Genomic DNA, 17,792 nt, shown 5'->3' with positions numbered 1-17,792 from the left:
GAGGACGTCCCAGTTCCCACAGTTTGGCCAATCTGCAAAAGAAACGGGTTGAGAAATGCCTTTCCCCCAAACACCAACTTCATTTAGCTACTCTTATAGCAAAAGCCATAAAACAAAACTTTTATTTTTGATATGTAACACATGCACAATTGATTATACTGCTGTGCCAATCACAATTATATGAATATGAATTATGAAAGCACACTGTCTGCATCCATCAAAGGCTTTTGCAAAACATAATAACTAACAATTCTGATCAAATGCAAAACATTGACAACTGAAAAATGTCCTTTAAGATAGCCCTTTACAAAGACAGGCCAAACAATTATGATCAAGTTAACAATCCTCAATGTATGAATAACTTAGGCCTATAATTGTCCTACATTAGCCTATAGAACTCAGTCAGTAATAAATTGATCTTTTTAAGATATCTACAAAAAAATATTGTTTTTATATCTGTTTTATTCTAGGCTATAGCATATTAATGCTGTTGTATTTCTGTCTTTTATTTTTTCTCTCTCTCTCTCTCATTTTTGAAGTGCCTTTACATTCTGTTCATGTTCTGTAGACTACCTGTCAGATTTTATGTAACTTTTTGCATAACTTTTGCATAACAAAAAGCTACCAACCTTGAAATTGTTTATAAAGGGGCAGTGTTTTTTTTATGGGGATAACGTATAATTCGTGTCTTTATTTGCACCTAAAGTGGTATGAAATTACAGACTGTATAGGCTACTATTCCATCTTTGTTCAAGGCCTTATAGGTTTAATGTGTTATCTGTGCCATTAAAGCACAATATCAGACAGGTCCTGCATTCAGCTGTGCCCACAAGGATGTGAGGGACCACATCATAGCGGGGCAGTTCTGAGAAACTTTTTGCTGTTTAGAGACAACCACAAAAACACATTGGACTGACACCCAATCATATCCCTGCAAACGTCTGACAGGCTTGAATGTGGACCAATCGAATAACTGTAAACATGCTGGAGAGGGCGGGACGTAAGATATCCTATGTCATCAACTCAAGGCGCTTTTTGTTCTTTCGGGGGAGAAAGACGGAGAAAATTAATTTTAATTGGTTGCGAACGGTCCGAGTTTAGCCAAGATAACATATCACTTGGTTCACTATAATCAAAAACCGACCAAGTGTGAGGTTTAACGGACGTCGACTGGAGAAAAGTTGCGCATTTGTGGGACCAAATCGGCTCGACAGTGAGCTAGCATTAGCCTCTCTGAGACGGCGTCCAGATTGGAGCGGAAGGAGTTCAGGCGCTGGGAAGAAGGGGAGAAATCTACTGGGATGCCTCACGCAAGTTGGGAAAGACTGTATCTTGCAGTTCCACCTGGCATCGCGACACTATAAACCGTAATCATGTGTTCGTTTGACTGATAGTGAACTGCGGAGACTGTTTCATGGTGGTTTTGTAACCGTTAACGTGCCAGTTAAGCAAGTTAGCCACGTAGCTACGTAGCCTTCAGTGGGAAGACATTTAAAATGGCGGAGGGTTGGCCCATTCCTTCGGCCCTTGTCTTCATGCTGTTCGGCTTGAGTGCCTGGGCCCTTGAGTCTTGCCCTGCTCCTTGTTCGTGCTCTAAAGGACTAGGCGAGGTCCAGATTATGGACTGCAACAGGAAAAGACTGTCGACACCTCCACTAGACCCTCCAAATGGGATAACCCAAGTGTAAGTACACAACCTATTAGTCCCGTACTTAATCCACTGCACTGATTTGTTGCTCAACCGAGGGGTGCACCGTAATATACCAACAAACCCCGTTTGGATGTATTTCAACCACTTGACCCACTTTGTAACGTTATAAGATCTTATGCCGTGATGTTTCACTAAATTTGTTTTGGTATATTGACGACATGTATACTTTCCTCTGTTTAAATAATGGACACGCGTGGGGAAGTTGAAGAAAGAGACTGAAGAAAGTGTATTAAGTTGAAGTGGAGTATTACAGTACTAACACTCAGTTGACATGATACTGCAGTAAGACGAGTTATAAAGTTATTATAGTAATCGACTCATATTTGTGGTCACCTTGGAGGTTGGTATTGTGTTTATTATAATGTATAACGTACCTATTGTGTTTATAATAATGCATGTAGGCTAATACATGATATTAGAAATTAATTGCAATGCATTTCAATTCTACAACACAAAGACTGCAACCTTCCAAAAGCAATTTTAACTATCATACACATCTCGTAACTGCTTCTACCAAATTAATCATTATGACCATAACGATGGCAGCATTTGTTGTTGGGCCTTCCATATATCCATGCCCAATAACCAGGCAACTGAGTGAAAGTGTCAAACCAGGGGGTTCTGAGTAAATTGCTGTAAATTTGTAATTTAATAAGGAAGGGTTTGCTGCAATGTGACTGATGCAATGCATACACAACTTGACCATTTAATAAAGGAACAATCATGACACAGATAGGATCAACATTTTCTGTACAATTTCGTTTCAGGACCATGAATCACAATGAGCTGACTGTTCTACCATTCCTTGGGGATGTGTCGTCAAACATCACGTCTTTGTCACTGTAAGTATAACATCTTCAGGCTTCAAGTCAAAATAAACATTTTTTTAATATGAAAAGTACCCCGCTTGATATTAGAGAGTCACTTTTTCTATGCACAATGCTACTAGTTGTGATAATTTTTAATTTTAACCTCTGATTTATAAGGTTGTCCAAGTAATCAATGGCCTTATGAGTTTGAAGAATAACACGTGTTTTCTTTATTTAGAGTCCACAATCGGATCTCTGAACTGCAGATGCATCAGCTCCAGCCATTCGTATCTTTGGAGACACTGGATCTGACATCAAACTCCATCTCTGAGCTGAAAGTTGGATCCTTTCCCTACATGCAGCTGAAATATTTGTAAGGAATCACTGCTAATTTAACTAATGTAGTAACAACGACACCTTTTGTAACAATAGATAGGCTTGATGCTGTAAAGTAACTAATGGTGTATAAGAAGGAAGAATGGGCCCTGTATCATACGGCAATAAGGTGACTTGGTATTTATAGCTGTTCAAAGCACATATTAAAGCAAAGCAGTAGGCTACTGCACAGTCCATTCATTGTTATCAATGCTAATAAGATCAGAGTGCTAAAGACACCTTGTTTTCGTTAGTTGGCTGTTAGTAAGAAAGGATCTTATTGTTGACAAACTTATTTTGTGGGGCCTTTTCATCTCTATACAGAAGGTGTAACTACAGAGCAAATGGTATTCTCCAGCCCAAGTTTGCCTCTAATGTTTCTGCTCTTTTATCTCATAGGAATTTGAGTAATAACAAGATCAGCGTTCTCGAGCCTGGCTGCTTTGAAAACATCTCCAGCTCCCTGCTGGTGCTGAAGCTGAACAGGAACAGATTAGCTGTGCTGCCATCCAAAGTCTTCAGACTTCCTCAGCTTCAGTTCCTGTAAGTATTATATGTGTTTTTGGTGCAAAAATTAAATCAGTCAGTCAATGAAGAACTGATTGGTTCTTGGTCGTTCTATACTTGGCAGATTACTGTCTGAATTGTGATTCTGTTGTAACAACTATTCCAAGGTAGCTGGCTGAATTTACAGTAAATCCAAATATTTCACTGGCCCACTGGTTTGTTTTGTTTGTTTTTGAAGAATAATTATGCTCCCTGCCATTACAGTGAAATGAAGCGCAACAAGATCAAAATAGTGGACAGCCTAACATTCAAAGGGATGGACTCACTAAAATCACTGAAGATGCAGAGGAATGGCATCAGCAAACTCATGGATGGAGCCTTTTTTGGACTGAACAACATTGAAGAACTGTGAGTATAGTGTTGCAGACTGTCCTTTTAAATGGACATTTAACAGTGCCGTCTTCAGCAAAGGTGGAACAGTACATTGTAATGTTTTTATTATCGAGGAAAAGACAAAGCTAGCTAGCATTAGTTGGAGGGAGCATGAAAGCAGGGAAGAATGATGAAATCTGGTACAATCGTTTTTCATAATGAAACATTTATTATGACAGTTTTCTATTAATGTCATTTTGTTTTTCCCATCTGTGTCTCAGAGAGCTAGAGCATAACAACCTAACCGAGGTCAATAAAGGTTGGCTGTATGGCCTGCGCATGCTGCGTATCCTGCGGGTCAGCCAGAATGCTGTCGGCATCATCCGACCAGACGCCTGGGAATTTTGCCAAAAGCTGGAGGAACTGTGAGTGTGTTTGCTTCATTGCTAAAATCCCCATGCAGCTAAGAGTCCCCACTTTCTTTCATCAGCCTGGGGCTCTGAAACTCATTCTGTGTGCTCAGTGAAGTCACTGTTATCTTACTGCAGTAGGTTGTCTGCCTCCAGTGGATGTACTGTAAACCGTTTTAACAATTTTGTGTAAATGTTTCATTTTGGAGTATCATCCTTGAATGAGAGTTGAGTATTTACTGAAAAGACTTGCGCTTAAGAAGAAAATCGTTAGACTGATCTAATGTTTTAATTTTTTCTGTACAGTGACCTGTCCTTCAATCATTTGACTCGACTCGAGGAGACTGCTTTCGTAGGATTAGGTTTCCTGGAGAGCCTGAACCTGGGAGAGAACTCCATCAGCCATTTGGGAGAAGGAGTATTCAGTGGCCTGGCAAGTCTACGTACACTGTAAGTGCTGCCCCTTAAAGACATCTGTCTAAAATAGATCGCCTACTTGACCCAAGAAGAAGTATTCAATATAGTATAACCAAGTCTTGGCTTGTTCTTGGCCCTGTGCATCCTCGTGCAGGATACTGACTACAGTAGGTCTGCTTGTTTCACTCTTGTTGTGTAGTTCTAGACCTGTGTTGAATACATTTCCTGAGTAGTCCTAATTAGTTTAGAGAAATCACAGTAGAAATTACTAGTATTGTAAGTGTGTATCCTCTAGTATAGACTTGATTGTGTTCTGGTAGTCTTAGATCCAACCACCCAGTGTGTAATTTCATAGAATCCTGTTCTCTTGGTTTTGCATCATTGTTCCTGCCATTCACTCGGGGTATCATCTGGATTTCAAATGAGTTGAAAGGTGAAAGCTACAGAGTAGTTCTGTTCACTCACAGCAGAAGGAAGCATTGGGAGTTTGGTTACGCTTAGACACATACATAGAATATCTGAGATGCAATGGAAGTGCTCTGTCTGCGTCATCGTTTTGAAACATGCATAGAGGGTTATTGTACTATTACATGAGGGAAAGATCAGACCAGCCTCCATACTAGGGGTGTCAACGTTTACAATTTTTTCTACACGTGTAAACAGGGTTTCTAACCGACGTGTACCCGGTTACACGTCGGAGATATATGATCTCTTTCTATTGCAGGGGGGGGGGGGGTATTTTCAGTGCGTATTTCACGCATAGGTGTGATACTGGGTTGCTCTGTATGAGCTGAACTGACTCGGCATATGTTAGAGACATATGGTACAGGCTTTTTATTTTATTTTATTAATTTCAAACAATTCTTATGCTCAGCAAAGATGGAAAATCTACTGTATAATATAATCAAATGGTTCTGTTGTTAGGCTACTGTTTTAACGAGTCAGAATAGAAGGAAGGGTCGGATCGAGAGCAGCATTAATTTACAAGTTTAATCTGCACAATTAGCCTACACTTTTTCTGAATAAATGTAGCCTATGCTCCGGCCACAGACTGTAGGCTACCATAGGCTACCGGCTCTTCCCTTGGCTCAGTCATTGGACCGGGCCGAACATGACTGGACACCGGGTTCGGATCAAAAACATTTAGCCTACTAAGTCAGACCATGGGCTTCTTCTTAGGGGGGGAGGACATCGAAAGCAGATCCCCCCCGGCAAATCGCACTCTGGCACTGCCCGTGAGAGAGTAAGTGAGTGAGTGACCAAGCGCGCTGTCGATGTCTCGGTGCTGTAGTGTGAATGAATGACAGAACGTTTAAGCGCTTATTAAGCGCTACAAGCTTCAAAATAACACAGAAGTGCTGGCTTTGTTAGGTAGTAAGTGATTGTGATGTGAATCCTGGGCTTTTGAATACCATTAATTGGACTTATACATAACAAAAATGCCATCCAACAGGTGAGGGTAAGCTGCTTTTGCACATTTTCATTCACAAAATTTATGAGCGCGCAGGACGGTTGACTACAGTTTGAACCACAGCATCACTGACACAAAAACTTTCAAAACTCATGTAGCTAAGGCCCAAAGAAGCAGCCTAATTAAGCTAGTGTGTCTTCATCATACAGTTATGTACAAAGTAATAAGTGATGAGAAGAGAGGGAGTCCTGAACTCATTATTTCCCTCACAGAGTTCCACTTATGCCACTGGGCTGCAATGAGAAAGGGGTCATATTTGGGAGGTTGCCTTGTCCCGGGAGTTTTCATGGGAGAGGGGGACTGGAGAGTGCTGAAATTCTTTCATAGGTGCCCAGGCATGAGGAAAGAGAAACAAAGGAGCTCATGACCCATCCTGTAAACACAAGGCCTATCTGAGGACCCATGAACTGTCCCAGTGCTAAACAGAGCCAATTAATTTCTCTCCATCAGTACAGCAGGGGCAGTGAACTGTGACACGCTGTGCAAGTGTGGTGTCTTAAATTGTTAGTCTCCTGACTGAGAGTCACTGCCACTGACAACCAGGGGGCGATTTACAATCTCTGTGGTCTTGCAGGAAAAGGCTTTATATGGACAGTCTGTGTAGAGGCTGTTTAATATCTAATGCCTCTTTGTTTTACAGAGATATCCGCAACAATGAAATCTCCTGGGCCATTGAAGACTCCATCGGCGTATTTGATGGAATGAAGAAGCTGAACACACTGTGAGGACACTGTGACATATAGAAAAATTTAGTGGGCGCATTTTAAATTATTAAAGCAGAAGTAAGCGATCCGGTCGTTTTGGGTTAATGCTGCGTTCCAGGCAGGCTTTTGAAACCGTAAATTACAGCTTCAAGTCACAACTTACGAGCTGGTACAACTTCACAGGTCGGAAAAACACAAGTTACGAGTTGCCTTGAACGCACCATAACAGTCCTCATCCTACGTCACCGCATTCACGCGCATCCCTTGGCTGCACACACAGCCCTTCATGCCGTTCTCTCTCCTCATTGGATAAAAATTGTAGGATACGAGAAAAATTTTCTCCTCTGCGCAGAGCAGAGTGACTGACAGACCCGTGTTTCGGTCCAAACACTCTATGTAAGTGATTGCTGTCGGAAGATATAACTATTTAAGACTTATATTAACACAAAAATATCGCTTACTTCTGCTTTAATGTTCTAGATGCTTGGTAATATACAGTTTTCAGTCCTTATTTAGCATTAACGATGGCTGCTGAAACACTGGTTCCATGGATCAATCTAATGTTACCCAGGAGCATCATATGAAATGTATTCATTTTTCAGAATCCTGCAACGGAACAAAATCAAATCAATCACCAAGAAAGCGTTTGAGGGACTGGAGGAGCTGGAACACTTGTGAGTTAACCTCGGCACAATCCATTTTCTCCACACAGTCCTACTTGTGTCTCAGTAGAATCTTATGTTATTGTGGAATGATTCAAGATAGCAGAAGGCTTTTATTACCACTGTGCTGCTGTTGTTGTCTTACTCCTGTGAAGTGGGGTGTCATTTTGATCAAATCACATTGTAGGTGTGTCTAATCCATGTTATTGTACCTACAGGGACCTCAGCAAGAATGGCATCATGTCGATACACCCCGAGGCGTTGTCCCACATGGAGCTCAAAGTGTTGTGAGTATATATGAAATATATGTCTCTCTTGCCTGTGAGTAAAGACAGTGGAAATCTGAAGTCTCTGGACATTTTTAGGTTTCTATCAGCCAATCTTAGGAGTGTCTCTCAAGCAGTGGCTTATGCAATACACCAGCAGCTGTCAAGCCCACAAAATGTGTCATGTCAGATCTCATATCCTCTTGCTATTAATTAGACTGCTGCTTTAATAGAATATAGCACTATTTGCTGGGCAAGTGGATAGATTGTTTTTTCCTGATAACTCAGCTAGAGGATCATAATGGCAACACCCTCGAACTGAACAGGTTTTTAGGACGATGTGTAATTTAACAGCCTTCTGCAGGTGCACTTCATAGCACTGAATCAATTTTCCAGTCCTGATTTGCATAATAGAAACTTTCCATTACTGCTTATATGACATGGTTGACCTGAGAGTGGTTGACTTTATAACGTCTTCTGATGGCTTATGTTTCCATAATAATAACCTTGATATATGGCTGAGGTTATGCTTGCAAGATTGTTAAATAGCTCCTAACTGTGCAATTAGTATTGCCAATAGCTTTATATGACTGTGTATTGTGTTTGTGTTTTTAGTTGTCTGGTGTCTTGTGTTTTTTGATGCATCGAAACTGCCACAAAATTTGTTGAGTGTGACGTTTAGGTTTTCTGAATTGAGTGTTATTTATTACAGGGATGCAAACAGCGCGCCGAAAAGCGAAACTCGCTTTTTTCATGACCAGTTAGGTGACTTGTGTGAATCGTTCAGATCCGAAGAGTTTTTGTTTTTGAGGGGAGGGGGGGGGGGTCTCAGCATCTCAGCTCAGTTTTTCTAACAGGCTGACAGTGACAATCACGTGAAACTGAGGCGAACTCATTCATGGCTGTCTCTGATTATACTGGTAACAGCTGACCTCCAATGTAGACGCGCGACGTGCGCCGCGGACATGCACGGTTCCCTACGTTGCTGTGTCAGGCAGGTGTCTCCCACGGAGTTCTGCCCCGTTTCAGAGGTGAAGGAAGCCCTACGTGGAAAGACGTCGCCTCCGCGATGTAGAATGTGTTCAATTCAAAAAGTGAAACTAACACATTATATAGGCCTATAAGTCCATTACACACTGAATGAAACATCCCATGTCTTTATTTGTTCAGTTTATTTTAATAGTAATAATTATGACTAACATTCAGTGAAGACCTAAAATTCAGGATTCAAGGATTTTTTTTTTTAAAGCATTTTTAATTTAGAAATGTTGGCCTTCTGAAAACTATGTCCATCTATATGCACCCAATACTTGGTTGGGGTTGAACTACTGGAAATTGACTTTTCCATGATATTGTAATGTAATTATTTGTTAATGGTGAACCCCCCCACGCCAGACAATTCCTCTCTTTTTTGGTCCTGACCCGTTTGCATCCCTGTTATTAATAAGACTTACCTTTGGGTTCCAAAGCACAGGGCTTTTTTAGTAAGAAGCACTATTTTCATTAGTTTTTGCATACCCACTGTTACTCAAGCAGCACTGGGCTTACTGTAATTTACAGGGTAGACAAGAGCCTTTTTAAACAACTCATGTCCATTGAATTCTCATTTCAAGCATGTAAAACCAAATTTTGGAAATCCCAAATTTATATTTGATTTGTGCACTTCTTCGATCTCAACAACAGTTTGATTAGTCCAACTAATTTTACAATCACTCACCTCATGCCTCCCTCATTACCTTTCTGTCCTCAGTGTCCTGAACACCAGCAGCTTGCTGTGTGACTGCCACATGCAGTGGTTGGGGCCATGGCTGACTGACAGTCAGTTCCAGCAGTCTGTCTCCGCTGTCTGTGCTCATCCTGCAAGTCTACTCGGTCACAACGTCCTGTCCATCAGCCCAGAAGAGTTTGTCTGTGGTCAGTCCCTGTCTGTTTGTTTAATCGTTCGCAGTCTGATACACTTCAGGTACTCGTTAGTAAGCACAGAGCTGGGAAAAAGTTGAATGGTGTAAAGTGGGAAGAGACATGAAATTTGAATTTTATTGGTGATTATAACCATATATTGCACCATAAGCACGTTTGTCAGAAAAGTGTCTTAATGGATTTGATGAAGTTGTCCATACTCTGTTTAAATACTAAATCATATCATCTGTGTAATATCATCTATTTTATTTGATGGGTGTGTTCTTTAAGTGTGGAACACTGCCCGAGTTTAACACTTTCCGTCCCTGCTCCTCCACAGATGATTTCCCCAAGCCTCAGATCACAACTCACCCCGAGACATCTGTGGCGCTTCGGGGGAACAATGTGACTCTGAGCTGCGTCGCCTCCAGCAGCAGTGACTCTCCAATGACCACAGCTTGGCGGAAGGATGGGGAAGTGCTGTATGATGCAGAAGTGCAAAACTACGCCCGGTACCAGGAGGGAGAGCTGATCTACACCACTATGCTTCACCTCCTCAATGTCAACTTCACTGATGAGGGCCGTTACCAGTGTGTGGTCTCAAACCACTTCGGCTCCAACTACTCCAACAGGGCAAAGCTTACCGTCAATGGTGAGGATATTGCCTGTTTTCGAATAGTGTGATCGACGATTGTCAGTGGGGTTCATTTCTTTCTCTCACTCTGCAGTCTTTCATTTTCCATTGAGTTTTAATGGGGTTGTTTTTGACTATCGACTGTGCTGTTCTGGCTCATTAAATCTGAGAGAATTGTTTATTTTACATAAATCTATTATTTGTGTAATTGACAATGTAGTGAGTTACTGCCAGAAAATACAAGTCAATAAAACCCTAAGATGCAACTACAGTTAGATCCCCGTCTGACACAGATATGCCTTTGCCTCTCTGTCCTACCCCCAACTTTCTTTCAACCATCTTCCAGAGCTGCCATCGTTTCTTAAGACCCCCATGGACCTGACAATCCGGACCGGGACTATGGCCAGACTGGAGTGTGCTGCTGAAGGCCATCCATCACCCCAGATTGCTTGGCAGAAGGACGGAGGCACCGACTTTCCTGCTGCACGAGAGCGAAGGATGCACGTGATGCCGGATGACGACATCTTCTTCATTGCTAATGTTAAGACAGAAGACATGGGAGTGTACAGCTGCACGGCACAAAACGCAGCAGGCAGCTTGTCGGCCAACGCTACTCTTACTGTCCTAGGTGAGTCACCAGATTAGCAGGACATATTACTGATGTTTTCTGACTGGGTGATTTTTTTTTCTGTACCACAATGCTGTGACACTTGTACTCATTATTTTCATGCACATTTCAACACTGACTGGTGACAGTATACGTACATGTAAACCCCGTTAGACTTGCCCATGAAGCATTTAGCTGGAGTGTCTCTGATACAGCTTTTCAGTAATGTTTAGTGATAAATGTGCTTCTGAGATTTGAATGAAATTATGAGACAGTGTATATAATCGTTGACATTGGTGTACACACATCCATCGAACACATTCATCTAATCAGATGCCAAAGAGATAATCCTTATTAAATCAAAAATCAATGATCCTCTTGTCCTCCAGAAACTCCATCCTTCATGCGGCCGCTGGAGGACAGAACAGTGGCCCGTGGTGAAACTGCTGTGCTTCAGTGCATAGCTGGAGGCAGTCCGGCCCCCCGCCTTAACTGGACTAAAGATGATGGACCTTTAGTACTCACAGAGCGCCACTTCTTTGCTGCTGCCAACCAGCTCCTTATCATAGTGGACGCTGGTCCTGCTGATGCCGGGAAGTACACCTGCATCATGTCCAACACTTTGGGAACGGAGCGCGGCCACATCTACCTCAGTGTCTCACCATCACCAAACTGCGATACGAGCTCGGGGTACGACCAGGACGGCTGGACCACCGTGGGCATCGTGGTGATCGTGGTGGTGTGCTGCGTGGTTGGAACCTCGCTGGTCTGGGTCATCGTCATCTATCACATGCGCAGAAAGAGTGAGGACTACAGTATCACAAACACAGGTCAGCCTTTTAGACAAAAAAAACAAAAGCCGTCTGATTTGAAGATGTACCCAAAGGGGATTGTTGTTTGGAGACCGTGAAATGTGTCTACGGGGACAACACTTTGTTGTGAGAATACAATGTCTTGCGGAACACAGCAGCATGTAACACAATATGTCTCTGTCTGTTCCAGATGAGATGAATTTGCCAGCAGACATCCCCAGCTACTTGTCCTCTCAGGGTACTTTGTCAGAGCCTCAGGAAGGCTACAGTAACTCTGAGGCTGGCAGCCACCAGCAGCTAATGCCTCCTCTCTCCAACGGATACATCCATAAAGGGACAAATGGTGAGTCATCTCGCTTTTAGTATGAGTCAGGCCCACTTTATACAAATGTTTGATTTATTGTAATCACTTACTAATTGCTATCCTGGACAAGCTTTGGTTGGCACAATATTATTTAATTTTTAATTTTTTTTTTATTTGTTTATTTCGGGCATGTCAATTAAATCATCATCATCACACTTCATCTTAGTTCAAATAATACAATACACATGGCCGAAAGGGAAAGCGGGAGAAGCTAAAGCTTATCTAGTCCCGCCCCCATTATTATCAAAAAATAATCAACTATGGACTGCACATATTAGTCCCTATTTATATTCCTTTAATGTTCATATAAAGAGTTATACTGTGTCTTTCTTTGTTTTAAACTTTTTGCATCTTGAACAATGTAGATTCAAGTCACTGTAATATTCAAATAATTTAACTATAGGAAAAAATGGATATGCGTAAGTCATTCATTGAAATGAAGCAAAATTTAGTTGAAATCATTTGTTTCTGATACAGTCTTTTCTCTTTTTTTCCCTTCACACAACTTTTTTTTCCTCTTGCAAAATGGAAAACATGTACTGGGCCAATGAGTGGTATCATAAAAAGTAGTAGTACTGTTAAGATTTTAATAACATCTGTGACACTGAGTAATCATCCTGTCCATCCCAGGTGTGTGTTATGGAGACACGAGCAGTGAGGTGGAAACTGAGGGGAATGGCATGCTGCACTGCAGGGTTGGCTCTCTGTTCACTGGCCGTAGCAGCTTCCACCCTGGGGAGCCCTGCGAGGGCCTCGCTGGAGTCCCCACAGGTTAGTGTCACGTCCACACCAGCAGTCATGGGATTTCTCTTTTTTTTTAAATGGACAAGGTTGTTTTTTTATGCATTTGTAGTGATGTTTTTTCAGCTAAAACATGTACAACTTTGTGTGTGTAGCACTTTTACAAGGCTTATAAAATGACCACACAACAGCTGAAATATTCAAATTATATTTAAAAACTTGAAGTACAGTAATAAACCAATTCAATGGTTAAATAAAAAATGGTAATTGTGTCTGAAATAGCTTTGAGTACATAAAACAGCCTCACAGCTTCAAGTTACTTTAAGTCTTGAAACAAATGAATACAGGTTGTAGTTGTAAACTAATATGTGGAGATTTGATGAGGTGTGAGAATAATTGTTAGTTGCTAGTTGATTGCTCTTGTTCTTGAGAGGCTTTTCCCAGCCAGTCTTGAAAAACTTCACATTGACTGAATCTTTAAATAAATGGAGCCTTGACAACCAACAACATGCATACACATGTCTCTCATCAGGTGGTGCGGGGCCGCTTGTCATCTGCTCCGACTGTTATGACAATGCCAACATTTACTCACGCACGCGGGAGTACTGCCCCTACGCCTACCTGGGGGAGGACGACCCGCTGGACAAAGCTCTACCGGGCCCGAAGGGGAGCTTTAGTGAGCACGCCCCACATGAGGACCCAGCACTGGAAAACCTCATGAGCAACCAGGACTCCTCCGTCTTTCTCACCTCACATGACAAAAGGTTGAGCAGCCACTCTCCCCCAGATCACTACACTAATGGTGAGAAACAGAAATTCCCATTTTGCTTTTTTTTTAGAGCAGGATGGTGTGGTGTTTTGGTAACATGTAGAATTTTAACCATCCTGCAGACACTGGAAAAAGCAGCAGGTGTGAACATTTTGAATGTTTACAATATACACTTTATAGACACTGAAGTCAGTTTTATAGAGTTGTGTGATTTCCCAATGAACTGGTAAACCCGTAACATTAAAATTAATCAGAGATATTGATCTTCCAGATATGATCTGTACTTTGAGGCTTGTTATGAGAGTTGTTCAGAAGAGATCAGAGTGTTTGCAGGCTACGGCTAATACTGTTTGTAGAGACGAGATAACCAACTTATAGAAATCAGCTTGGCTCCAATACAAGGCATCCAAGTTACAAGGTTATACAAGCAAATTCTCAAATTTGGGGAGCAAGAAGTAAAAAGAATATTCTGCATTTAAAAGTAAAACGATGTGGTTGAAAAACAGGTGGGGGTTCAGTCGTAGCCCTCTTAAGTGTTGCTTCTGTTACCATCTCTACAGATTCCCTGGGCAGGTCATTCTGGGGAGACGGGGAGGATCTGTCATCAAAACCCCAACCAGGAGCGTCCCAGCACCCAGTGACTGTTCATAGGACACCTCATCTGACTTCCACTACAGACGGGGCACAGGAACAGAGTGAAGCAGAGGTGGACTGCTTCCCCAGCCAAAGCACACAGGACCACAGAAGTGCCTCTAATAGGACTAACCCTCAGGAGCACCCTGCTCCCACATAGGTCCTTACACTCTGCTCACGTTCTGCCTCTGACTCCTCGTTGCTGCACCCCGTCCCCCTTCACCCACTACCTCCAAAGAGACTCCTCACATTCTGCCAAAGATGCTCTCTTGTATGTTTACATTCCCCTTTCACTCAAGAGGACATGCTGACGTTCTCCACTGTGGAAAGACGGCCGTGTCGGGCTGGAGGAATGGACCTGTGATTAAAGTGACCTCCTCCTCGACGCCTCCACCTCTGCAGGACCCCTCTCTCCCACATCCTCCACCACTCTTCTTTTTTCTCTTTGTGGAGAAAGCTATGAATGTATGTTTTAAAGAGCCATGTTGGATGGGATAGACCCTGCTGCTGTGGGGCTGAAATTGTTAATGCCAGTGCGCTTCTCATTGGCAGTTTGTTTCATCATTCCTGGTACAGACACGTGTTGGAATGGCCTACATGACTTTGACAGAAAATTATAAACCACCTCTTCCCAGCTGTGGAAAAGGGGTTTAAATGGGGGATGGTTGTATTTCCCTCACCAGCAGATTGTGGTGGTTAATAAAGGTAAGAACCTTGAAAGTGTACGTCCCACATTCCCACAGCTATTCTGACTGACTCTGAACTACCCTATCTAATATCCAGTTATGCAAATTCAAGAGACAGTGACACCAAAATGTGGTGTATATTATGAATATATATGAATATATCCTATATCATCTTTATCTGATCTTGTTTTGTCCTATGTCAAACACAAATGTTAATTCCTTCACTTAAAGTCTTTGTAATGACAAGCAGTTTGGGGAGAAAGCGTACTTTTTTTTTTTTTGCACATGTGACAATCATAGTTTTGCTGGCTATTTTTTCATGGTTGTTTGTTTGATGGCCTTTTAAACAAGCATTCTCAGTAACCTCAATCAGGTGACATTATGGTTTATGTATACAGTATGCACTGATCTGTTTTCCCTTCTTCTCATGTCTTACAGGCACTTAATTTAACAATGGTCAACTTTATGATGCAATGTGCATGCTGTTTTACATTGTGACAATTTATCATCATGGTTGTTTTCTCAAAAGATTCAAGATCCTTCCATAGAAATTGATTACGCCTAGGTTTTCACTTGGGACTGTGAAAAATTAGAATGTATTGTATTATTTTATACATGTATGTATGTGTGTGTGTATGTATGTTTTTATGTGTGTATGTGTACATAAGGCTAGTTACCTATTAAATGCCATGTCCTACTAGTCCATTTGCAAAGAGGTTTGAGATGTAAGCTGCAGTAACCTCACAGACATCTTATTAAGTTTATTAATTTTAATCCTTCATTGCCCCAGCGTTATCCAGACCGCTTTTTCTTCTTTGTCGGTTCAGGTATAACACAATGTTCTTCAGAGATGAGTGTTGTCATACTCATAACTCAAAGTCAATAATCAAACAGCCCCTAGCTTCGGCAAGCTGTAATTTTCCTTATGTCTGCTATAATAATGCTTTGAAGATCTGGAAATGTACACGTCTATATATTTAAAAGAATGTGGACTTGTTTCATCAAGTGTGACCTTATAGATGATCATGGAAATCTTTGTTATTGCACTTCAGATAAGCTCAGATGTGATTGGCTTTTGTTAGTGACTCTCAGAAAGCTTATGTGCTCAACATGTTTAGCAGATTACACTACAGTCGGCAGTTTATTGGGAACACCGTGGCAGACTCAATGCATTTCAATATGACAGTTCTGCACTAAATCCTCCCTTGATGAAAGATGTAATGAACAGTTTTTGCTCAAACTCTTTGAGCCTGTTAATTTAACTATATTGACCATTTTGGAAGATGTACTTGTGGTGCTGTTGAATTGAATTACATTGTACGGATTGTTTCTTTTATTTTTGTCCAGCCCATTTACATCGATGAGACAAATACATTGCACGCCATACTCGTATGTTTACTTACAGAAATATTTTACCATTATGTTGCTGATCATCACTGGTACATTCTACTTTTATATTTTTAACAAAAGAATTTTCCACGTTCCAGCTCTGTCTCTTTTGTAGTGGTACGCTGTGTTCAAGGGTTCTGATTTCAGACACTAAAAATCAATAATGCTGAACAGTTTATCTACAGTTGCATCTGATTGCCAGATTTGTTTTAGTGTGACCAGACCAAACAGTTTACTGTTTGTTTTCATAAATAATTCCTCAGAGTTGACAACATGTATGTGTAAAACAGCAAATGGTACTGTTAGAACTCCACCTCCTCTGTGGTACAAGCAGGTATGAATTGCATGCCGTTCTTCACCCTTTGAGTTCTAACATGTTTGGATCCTTTTGTCAGGTTTCTCTCTAATCACCAAATGAGCACACCCCAAGCCTTTTCCCCTGAATGTGGCGTTAGCTTGAGAGATAATGATCAAGAGGTTTTGCCAAAAGCAACTTGACTCTCCCACAAGCCTCTGATCTTGACTACACTACTTGCTTCAGCAGAAGCAAACTTTATTATTTTCTGACTTACTAAAGGTCAGTCTCATACCCCTTTAGAGTGATTGAGAAATTGAAAACCGGTAGTGGTGAGTCCTCTTAATTGAGTTACCTGTCTGGGGGTCATACATTGATACAATGTTAAATATTTTCTGCCAACATGGTGTAACTTAATGTGCATTTTTATCGTTTTATTCTTTGAACGTTCTTTACGACTTTATACCAAAGTTTAGCAGTAACTGCTCTGGCAATATCCAATGCTGCTTTTTTTTTATATTGTTGAAGTTCTTCATTTTGTTTTCAGTAGTATTTTTGGACCTTGTTTACTTGTACATTCTGTAAAGCATGTCTAAAGAGCCTTTTTGTTACGTAGCCATTACTCAAACATTAAACATGAATTCTGATAAATTGGTTTGATTCTTGATTGTGTCTCAACAGTTGTCTCAGAAAAATAGTGTTATAGAAATTATTTTCATTAGCTGTGTTCTTGATTGCTTGTCTGTAGAATCATCTCTCCGACCAACTGTCCAAAATCCGAATATAGTAAATTTACAGTGATGTTTTAAAGCAGAACAATATCGAGGCTAGATCAACTAAATGTTTGACATGACTGAAATGTTCTTTGTTAATCAAAATAGTTGGTTTTCTGTCACTGGATTAATCAGATGATTGTGTTGGAAGGCAGGCAACAGGCTCACAGAAAAACATGAGAAAATATTCTTGCAGGATTAGATTTATGTTACATGTAATTCCTGTCACAGGGGTCACAACATGATTTCTTGACGCACCGTAGGACGATTTTACAGGCCAAGCCGTCCACAATCTGGATTTAGTGATGTTAGACCAACACAAAACCAACTAATATTAAACCTTTAGTCGATCACTGGCCCTAACGAAAGACTTAATTTTTTAAATCCCTCCTACATTAATCCAGCAGCATCTCAGACATGTGATGTGAGTTGAATCTGACAGTGCCTCAGCCTTAAAAAGACTGCAGTTCCTTTTCGATGTCCATT

General features: G+C 41.2%; 1 protein-coding gene across 1 annotated transcript; it reads left to right on the top strand.

Moving 5' to 3' along the window:
• The first annotated feature begins 981 nt into the window (after nt 1-981).
• lrig2 (leucine-rich repeats and immunoglobulin-like domains 2) lies at nt 982-17,184 on the top strand. The gene is made up of 18 exons (XM_085777805.1): nt 982-1,684; nt 2,479-2,553; nt 2,759-2,893; nt 3,295-3,438; nt 3,667-3,810; nt 4,056-4,199; nt 4,491-4,634; nt 6,713-6,793; nt 7,379-7,450; nt 7,657-7,725; nt 9,455-9,618; nt 9,944-10,255; nt 10,584-10,865; nt 11,234-11,674; nt 11,847-11,999; nt 12,651-12,791; nt 13,294-13,563; nt 14,091-17,184. The coding sequence occupies exons 1-18, from the start codon at nt 1,497-1,499 to the stop codon at nt 14,321-14,323; spliced, it is 3,192 nt and encodes a 1,063-aa protein (XP_085633931.1). The 5' UTR covers nt 982-1,496; the 3' UTR covers nt 14,324-17,184.
• The last annotated feature ends 608 nt before the right edge of the window (nt 17,185-17,792 follow it).

This window comes from Trachurus japonicus, chromosome 5 (assembly GCF_045865225.1).
Source record: "Trachurus japonicus isolate A0001 chromosome 5, Traja_1.0".
Taxonomy (NCBI): Eukaryota; Metazoa; Chordata; class Actinopteri; order Carangiformes; family Carangidae; genus Trachurus; species Trachurus japonicus.
This window is presented reverse-complemented; position numbering and strand designations above follow the sequence as displayed.

Excerpts from the sequence above, each read along its gene's own strand:
- lrig2 (XM_085777805.1), top strand. The coding sequence starts at position 1,497 with ATGGCGGAGGGTTGGCCCATTCCTTCGGCCCTTGTCTTCATGCTGTTC. Across the intron at positions 1,685-2,478 it reads CCAAATGGGATAACCCAAGT|GACCATGAATCACAATGAGC; the intron begins GTAAGTACACAA and ends ATTTCGTTTCAG. Across the intron at positions 4,635-6,712 it reads CTGGCAAGTCTACGTACACT|AGATATCCGCAACAATGAAA; the intron begins GTAAGTGCTGCC and ends TTTGTTTTACAG.